At 41.1% G+C, this 8,901-nt stretch overlaps 1 protein-coding gene across 1 annotated transcript; it reads right to left on the bottom strand.

Moving 5' to 3' along the window:
* Nucleotides 1–149: 149 nt before the first annotated feature.
* LOC311492656 (STAM-binding protein-like A) lies at nucleotides 150–8,249 on the bottom strand. The gene is made up of 10 exons (XM_084550989.1): nucleotides 8,115–8,249; nucleotides 5,946–6,170; nucleotides 5,625–5,700; nucleotides 5,436–5,531; nucleotides 4,841–5,240; nucleotides 4,513–4,637; nucleotides 3,910–4,047; nucleotides 2,856–2,968; nucleotides 2,619–2,718; nucleotides 150–1,437 (listed from the first exon to the last, which is right to left on the bottom strand). The coding sequence occupies exons 2-10, from the start codon at nucleotides 6,149–6,151 to the stop codon at nucleotides 1,381–1,383; spliced, it is 1,311 nt and encodes a 436-aa protein (XP_084407115.1). The 5' UTR covers nucleotides 6,152–6,170; nucleotides 8,115–8,249; the 3' UTR covers nucleotides 150–1,380.
* Between the last annotated feature and the right edge of the window lie 652 nt (nucleotides 8,250–8,901).

The raw sequence follows: 8,901 nt of genomic DNA, 5'->3' as shown, positions 1-8,901 counted from the left end.
CCTCCAGATTCTTTCTGTAGGATGATCCACAGAGGACCCTCACCTCAACCCATAGAGAGGAGGGGTCTCTGTTGCCAGACACCACAGGACACCCTCAGAAGGCCCATGTCGACTCTCTGATGAGTCACAACTGTTTTGGAGGCACAAGGGAGACCTACACAGTATTAGGAAGGTGGTTTTAATATTGTGGCTGATCAGTGTACATAAAAAAAAATAAAATAAAAATTGGACAGTTGCAGTGTTTTGAATTTTAGATTTCTACTATCTAAACTTAATTCTCTCACATTTGATTGAATCACATAAAGACCACTGTATTTTCTCCATGCAATGCTTATTGATATGTGAAGGAATCAATTCCTTTCCTGGGAAAAAAACCCTTGAAAACAAGTTTGTTCATATGACAATCTTGTCGCATTACATTCGATTAAAGTGGTGTACACCATTAACAAATATGACAAAACAATGCAGCACAAATTTATCTACAAGTTTATTTGTCTTGGCATTGAATTCACCGTCATGGCTAATCATTGATTTCTGGTAACAAGAGAAGGGCGCAAACATATATCTGTTAGAGGCATGAAGCATGGCCGGTTGGTGGTTAGTAATGTGTAAACGACGTGTAGCAGAAGGTACATTCGGGTTACCCACGTCTTCTGGAGTTCAGACACATCATACAGGTGCTACCAGACCCACCTCCTCCCCAAAACACAAAGAGAAAGGAAGTAAACACATATAAAAGATGGATCCATCATGAGCAGGAATTAAATTTCAAATTAAACCCTTCATAGAAAAAGGAAAGTCCGGAGTGATGGTATAGAAAAATACAACACAGGGCACCGCCTGCATACCTGAGTTACAACTGGCTTTTATTTCTCTCATCACTCGTAGCACTTCAACAGCTTATGAGGGAAAAGGAGCTTAAACCGAACTTCATGTTGAACAATGAACACAACAACAATTCAAAAGTTTTCCTCCTTGGCACTTTATCAGTCAGGCAAAACCAAACTTTGATGAGATTTATGAAACAACAGTTGGATTTCCAGAAACAGACAAACATCCATTTTTATTAATGACAAAAAGAAAAGATGAACAGGAAGGAACAACACCGCGTACTGACAAAAACAGGGGGCTCATTAAGTGGATAGTAGTTGTTTACTTGGAAAGTGCAATAACATGGATTTTCTTTTTTCTTACAGAGCAAAAACAAAATCACTCGCAGCTTTTGTTCCCTTTGAGAACAACTCATGTCCATACAAACGGTAAACTCCCAGGCTGGCGTTTGCTCAGCACCAGCCTGAAAATAAAATGAGTGTTTTTCTCCAGTAAAACGTCTGCGATTTTGATAAAACAGTCTTAGGGTTCTGGTGAGGGAAGAAAGAATCACCGCAAATCCACCATGGACACGGTGTCGTCAGTGATGGTCACGTGTCCCGCGTGCTGGAAAAGGGACAAACACATTTCAGTTACGTGATTACAGAATAAAGGCCGTGACAGCTGCCCTGCTTTCAAATAAAAATAACAGAGTGAAATCAAAAGTCGTGTTTTCTTTTCCTCTTGCTGATCAAACATCAATCAGAACAGAACTTCTTTTGACATAAAAAGATTGTTTCTGTCTGCTCTAAAGTGATGAAACTGCAAGAAATATAACAGAAGAAGTTACGATACAGAGAATAAACCACCTCTTCAAACAACTGCACAGTCCTACAACCAATCAGAGCAAATTTGTTCAACTCCACTGTGTTCAGATGAAGTGTATGACTACTCTTCTGTCCATCACCACATAAAGCCCCGCCCAAACAACTTGATTGGCCCAGCAGGTCTTTGCTGGAGCATAATCAACTCCCAACGGGCAGACTCCAGACCAACTCTGTGGGGGAAAGTCGGTCTGGCTTCCAGGCTGCCTATGAGGGGACCAGTGCTAATTTTGACAAACTCTTTTGTTTTAATCTTTAGGCTTCAGATGAAAATGCTAATTAGCCTTAGTCACATTTCAGTAATTTTTTATCTTAGTTTTAATCGATGAAAAGTCGTTGGATTTTTGTCCGTTTTTAATTTTTACATTAAGTCAAGCAGCAGCTAACAACATGCCATCTAGGGACAAAATAGAAAATTTATTTTCGTTCAAAAGCAGCTATGGTAGGCTACCGTCAACTGTCTAAGACAATCATGACCAGCAGAGGGCAGTAATACACTCAGTGGCGTCAAAACCGCCAAAAATCCCAGAAGAAGAAGAACTGCCAATGCCCCTCATTCAATCTAATGACAGGTACGCACGTTTTCGAAGCCTGTAGGAAGAGCTCATGTATTTTGACAGTCCATTTGATAATGTCTTATCATATCAAATAACATTTGATACAATGGAAAAGGGCACACATTTCGTTTTAGCTTTAATTGTCAGACCTTAGTTTAACTCGTCAGTGTCTCGTCTCAGTCACAGACATCAGCCAGAAAGAATTTATTTATTCCATGTGATTAATGGTTATCCTTCTGATCAGGCCCATCTGCTTTGATTGAGGTGGTTACATGAAGCGTTTTTATTCTGATTGGGCTATAACTCTGATTAGTGATGGAATATTTAAACACTGCATATTTTGGGCACACAGGACGGGTGTACTCACTGTAAATAGAGGGGGATCTTTGCTGTGAGGGTGAAAACCTTTCTGTTTACACGTGGAGATTTCATCTGTTCCTCTTTCCGTCAACCTGAAGTAGCCGATTCTGGGACAAACACAATCAGACACCGTCAGCATAGAGGAACTTAGGAAAATACATACATGCAAGAAAGCAGTGTGCTGAAAAAACAAACAAAACAAAAAATTATGTTTATCGAGAGAGAGGACACTTTTCTGACTCACTCATTGAACTTGGGCGAGCAGACAATAGCGATGGCCTCAGGCAGCATGATCTGGTAGGAGCAGTGTGTGTGGAGGTCGACGCTGGAGAGGAAGGCCGTTTGTGTCGGGTGAGTCTGGGAAACACAAGAGGTTAGACTTCAGTTTACGTGGTCAACTGCTTCTTTTGGTGCACAAACCCAAACAATACTGTGCCCTGCTCTGTCTAAAGAGGAAAACGATTTACTTGCTCCACTTCTGTTTTTGTTGCAAGCATATAGAAGTATTATTACACCAATATACAGTGCCGCTTAAAAGTATGTGCACTCATATTACATATGACACTTTTGTTTATTTAGGAAAATGAGCTAATATTACATATCTGTGAGGAGCAAAAGTAAGTGCAACTTGATGATTTTAAATTAATTTCAGGGCGTTTTATTTAAAATCACATCAGGGATTTGTGACAATCAGACCTTCACAACACATGTTTGTGGAAGTGTATGACGGCACGGATAAAAGAGCTTCCTGAGGAGCTCAGAAAAGGAGTTGTCGTTGCTCATCAGGCTGGAAAGAGTTACAAAACCATCTCTAAAAAATTTGGAATCCCCACATCCACGATCAGACAGATTTTGACCAAATGTAGGAGTGGTAGACCGACAGAGACCACTCCAAAAGCAAGACGCATAGTAGTCTGAGTGGTTACAAAAGAACTTGAAGCAAACATGTGAGGAAACCCACCAACATCTCAGAACTGAAGTGGTTCTGTTCTGAGGAATGGGCTAAATTTCGTCCAAGCCACGACTGATCAGAAGTTACCGGAAACGTTTAGTTGCTAATTGAAGTCATATGGTCATAAATCTCATCATTAATGCACTGTTTATTTAAAACTTCTAGTTAATGAATGACTGTTTTAAGAGGTTTCTCCAATCAAAATGCCTGAGACAACACTGAAAACATCTTAACTGGACATAGCAGATACCGGCGATTTACCTGCTGAGGGCAGCCGTTGCTGATGTTGTGGTTTTAACACTGTTTAATGATAATTATTTGACAGCTTTTGCCCATCTTTACTCACATGTATCCAGCCGAGGGTGATGAGATCGTACTGGTCCTGTATGAGGAAGAGCTCCTCCTCATTTTCTGTGTCACAATAGTCCGGTCCGCCACACTGCTTTGGTACGATGACGTGGGTCACAGTAAACGCATTTCTCGTCTGGAAAAAAACACAACACGTGTCACACTGTTACACTTCTTAAAATCACACATTACACAGTGCACTGTCTGCCACAATAATATCTGAAGATCTGAACATAATGAACCCTGAGCACTGACTGGTTTGCTGCGAGCAAGAGAGCTTAACCCGTCTAACAAATGATATGATTCACACAAAGGCCGCAGCATTTCTAGGACAAGGAAAATAGTGTCAGATTAGCTTCTATCCCTCTGGGGCAGCAGGTCAGCTGATGTCTCAGTTTTAAATCTAAATCCTCATTTCTACATCCTGAAACACTGGAGTAGGGAATTTCCATGTTTCACCATCTCATGTTATAAAAAAAATGGATGCTGTTGATTAAATTTGCTCATTTTTGTACTTTTTTTTTTGTGCCTGTGACAAATGCTTTCAGAAAAGGGTTCAGTGCGACTGGGTCAACACAGCCACTCCGTTTCTGGGTCTTACCAGTTTGCCACACAGGATGCCACAAGTTTCTACAGCTCGGCTTGTGTTGGCCTCAGCCAGCCTCAGAAAGCTCCGGCACAGCTCAGCGGGAACAGCCAACTGCCGAAGGGCATCCACCATTGTATCTGCAAAAACCATGCAGAGAATTGAACAAAAGCTGAAAGGAAAAGTGAGATTCCTGTGATGTTCGGAAAACAAGGCATGGTGTAAACAGGAAATTAAGTAGGTCAGGGGGGGAGAAATCAGCTGAGGAGAATAAATACTTTAAAGCAGGAGCAGGGCAGTATTTAAATCCTCTGAAGGCCAGCCCCTTGAAAAATTAACTCACTGTTGTTCCCTGGGCTGACCAGAGACCCGGGCTTGAGCGAGCGGTCAAAGCTCGGCGGGCCGGTCGCAGGTGTACCGATGGTTGCGGGAGGGCGATTATACTGATGGTTGTTGCTGCCGGAGAGGTCACCTGGGCTCTGCGGCGGGGTGGGGGAGACCTGTGGGGGGCCCTGGATGCCCGGAAGGAGAGGTGTGTCAGCGGGGGGCGCGGTCGGCGTGGCGAACTCCAGCAGCACTCGCTGGCGTTCCTTCTCAAGCTCCTGGCGGCGGATCATCTCTTCAAAGGCACTGAACTGCTCCTGCTCCCGCTGCCGTCGCTGCATCTCAGCCACGCGCTCCCGCTCAGCATCCAGCGCTTGCTGCTTGGACTGCTGCCTCGCCATGGCCTCATCCTCTTCTTTCTGAACATGTAGCAAACACATCACAGATTTTGACTCTTGCTATGTTGTCTTCTTTAACGATTATTTGGTCTTCTACAGCTGCAGTGTTGGTGCAGAATAATCCACGAAGCATAATTATCAACCACCGTGAGTGTTCAAGGTCAGCTCTTTGTCTCTTTTAAGATATTTATTAATGAACCGGAGTACATTGTTTACCTTTTTGATAAGATACTGTGCATACTCTTGTTCAAATCTTCTCAAAAGAGCTTTTTTCAGAATCTCTGCCTGGGGGAACGCAACATCCTTCAGTTTCTGTGGAAGAGTTGAAATGCAAAGTTAAACCTAAACTTTTCTTTAAAACAATCAATTGTACAGAAAAGTAAAAAAAAAACTTTGTGTAACCACCTTTAATGTGTCCTTCTTCTCAGGAATGTTAGCCGTCTTGTAATCCCGGTGCTTGGGCAGTTTTTCTATAAAGAGCCTGAGTGAAAGAGAAAAATATTTTTATTAACGGATGAACAACCAAGACAAGAGTAGGTTAACGTCATTCTCAAATGAATTTTAGGAATTATTTTGCCTTTTTCAAGAAGACACATCTCAAGGAAGGTTTCTTCAGCGTTCCAGCCTCGCCAGGACTTTGTTCTCAACTTGACACAACAAATCATATCCATTCTGAGCTCCAAACTCAGCAGGGAGAGATAAATTAGCCCAAGGAAATACACTCACGTGATATATTTATTGTAAAGGAGGAAGGCGTGCTCGATGTTGCCCTCCTCCGTGTAGATGTGAGCCATGCGGATCAACTCCATGCCTGAGCGGAAGTAGCGGCGCGGCGGCACGTCATCGTTGACCTCCACCGTGCTTCCCTTCTTGGTCAGAGCCCGGACTCGCTCCTCCGGCTCCAGACCCACATTAGTGTGATCCGCCATCATGACAGCTCAACCTGGAAGACTGGAGAAACAGGCCAACGGTTGATTGATACGTGCCAGCCGTGGAATCCGCACGCCAACAATGCATAGATAACCCCGGGGCCAATCAGAATCATTGTCACATTTTTCATTCAACCCTTAACTTAGAAGATGAAAACAGGGGTAAATTTCTGCAACCTTGTCTTTGTCGAAACAATCTCAGAAGTTAGTCTAAATAATCTCAAATACTCTACCTCCTTACTTACGTCGGACTATTTATAGGTTATTCTACAGGAAGTCTACACATCCTTTTACGTCATTACCATCATTCTCAGCCAGCTATCGCAAAATCTAAGCAAGCAAAACCAAAACTATCTGCTTTGCAAGATACACCTATGATCAGGTAAGAAAAAATAGGTTGTACTGGCCCTTTAAGCACCTGTCGCAGGCATACATTTGTATTTTAGTTTATATTTTAGTCTTTCCATACCGATAACCACAGAACCCAGTGTTTACACTACAATTCTTCCTCATGACAACTGTGATTACATTAACTGCTACTGATTGCAATGTTTACACCGTAAGGACACATGAATGGGCGAGCCAAAAACAAATATTAGCCATTTACTACAAAATATATTTACTGTAAATTCTCAATAACACTGCTGGGAATGTGTAAATATGTGACACACAGTATCCTCTGTCAACCAGGATTATGATGCAGTCTCCCTCCCCTCACACCCAGCAATGAGATCACAGCTCTGAAAATCACTGGATGAGTTTCTTTAGAAAACAAAAAAATAGCAATGACTCTGCTGTGCTGTATGGTACGACTTGAGGTATTGACCAAATTGGGACGGACGTGAAAGCGCTTCATCAGCATGCTGACAAACAGCCAGACAGACGGCTTGCATTGATTGGGGACATGACGGCTTTCTGGCCAGGCCTACAGCAATACAGCCTGAGAAGACGGGACCGGTTATTGATTGCTTAGTTTGTAAGGTGTGGCACTGATATGTATATATATAAAAAAAAAGAAAGTGCAGCGTTATCTATTCCTTTGTATTTTTTTTTTTTTTTGTTTGCCTGAACAGTTGTACATTTATGTTAGGTAACTAATCAAAGGCCACAAGTGCTTTGTCAGTGTTACTTTGTCATTGCTGTTTTGCACAAATGAATAATTTATTCAAATCTGTTTTCCGCTGTCCATTTAAAAGACATCTAAAAGACGACTAACTAACTAACTGCAATGTTACTGATACCTACAGACAATATGTCCTACACTTGGGACATAATTATGTCCTATACAAGTACAAGTTTCATGTTTTTTTTACTTGATTGTCTCAATGTATGGCATATTAATATTCTACCTGAGCATAATTCAGAATACACTGCTATAGATATAAACTATAAAAGAGAATACGATGTAGTTATGCTAGCATCAATAACAGTTGTTGTGTTTACTTCTGATATCTTAAGTACATTACTAATAGAACTAGCATAGCATTTATTTCTCCTGAGCAGTGAGTGAACAATTAAACAAAACATCGAATACAACTGTTATATATATAGCGAATGACCGCACTTATTAATCATTTATACGTCAGTATATTGTGTATAACCTGCCAGACAATGGCGAAGTAAAAAGTCAAACCAACCTTAAGCTAACTCATTAAGGAGTTCATTGACAAAACAGAGAAAATACGAAACTTTGGGCCTTTTTTTTTTAGCTTCAGTGGCGAATGTATAAGTAGTACCTTCACCTAATCAAGAAACTTCCTGGTCCTCTGTCAGACTGTGGGCGTCATAAAAAAAAAGCCATGTTTTTTTCCTACACACGCTCTCGATATCCATCCCTGTCACTGAAGTAATCGATGTTTCTCGACGACGCCGTACCAGCCGAGCTAACTCAGCTACCGTTGACTTAGCTAGTTTGAAACGGCTAACCGGCTAGCATGCGCCGTTTGAAGTTTATTGTTGTTCTTACCCGATCGAGCCGTAAACCTGGAGCACACCCCGGGAGACCTACATACAGCTAGATCAAAACACGACTAAATTTACAGTCCAGAGCCTGGTTGCTTCGCTGGGCTACAACGGCATCGTACACTTCCGCAATCAAAACAACTTCCGCCTTACGAGTCACTGCCGTTGACTGGTTGACGACTGTATGTAAAATAGGTCATCACGCAAGCGTAGAAAGATTTTATATAAGTTTAAATTTGTGGAAATTATTCTTTAAAAAGGTGTATATATTTTTTTTTCTTTTTACCAATTTTTTTTTTTTAAATAAATGTATTTATTTAATTCTGCATGGGTTTCGTACATGTTTTGCGTACATGTGATTCATAATAAGGTGCTTTTAATAAATAAATAAATACATGAATGGCAGCTGTTTGTCTTTTGTATTTTTATTTATAGATTTTAAGAATGTATTGGACAGCGTCCTCCGTAAAGACAACCTTCATTCACAAACAGAAGACATGATGACATAATACCCCAGGTCATGTTGTTTCCTGAATGTGTCTTTGGTTTCGCTTTGGGTGCGAGAGGTCCTGGGTTCAAATCCCAGATCAAATCCTTCACAGTAATAATTTCAGGGCACATGAATAGTAATTGTGTCAATGCTGTATATCATACTTATTGTATCGGAGTAATAAAAACAAAATAGCACCTAAATCTTAAACATATGTCCATCATGTAAATCCAGAATCTTTGAATATGCAAATATTTATTGTTTAAAAAATGTAATAACATGGGAGCAAAGTCAGGAAGGA

The sequence above is a fragment of the Chelon labrosus genome, assembly GCF_963514085.1.
Source record: "Chelon labrosus genome assembly, chromosome: 9".
NCBI classification, from domain to species: domain Eukaryota; kingdom Metazoa; phylum Chordata; class Actinopteri; order Mugiliformes; family Mugilidae; genus Chelon; species Chelon labrosus.
Note: the sequence above shows the minus strand (reverse complement) of the source record. Positions and strands in the feature narration are given on the sequence as shown.

What these genes read in the sequence shown, in the direction of transcription:
- LOC311492656 (XM_084550989.1), bottom strand. Translation starts at nt 6,151, where the DNA reads ATGATGGCGGATCACACTAATGTGGGTCTGGAGCCGGAGGAGCGAGTC. An exon ending in CTTTACAATAAATATATCAC is followed by an intron (nt 5,701 to 5,945) that starts GTGAGTGTATTT and finishes TCTTTCACTCAG; the next exon opens with GCTCTTTATAGAAAAACTGC. An exon ending in TGCTCGCCCAAGTTCAATGA is followed by an intron (nt 2,719 to 2,855) that starts GTGAGTCAGAAA and finishes TGTTTGTCCCAG; the next exon opens with AATCGGCTACTTCAGGTTGA.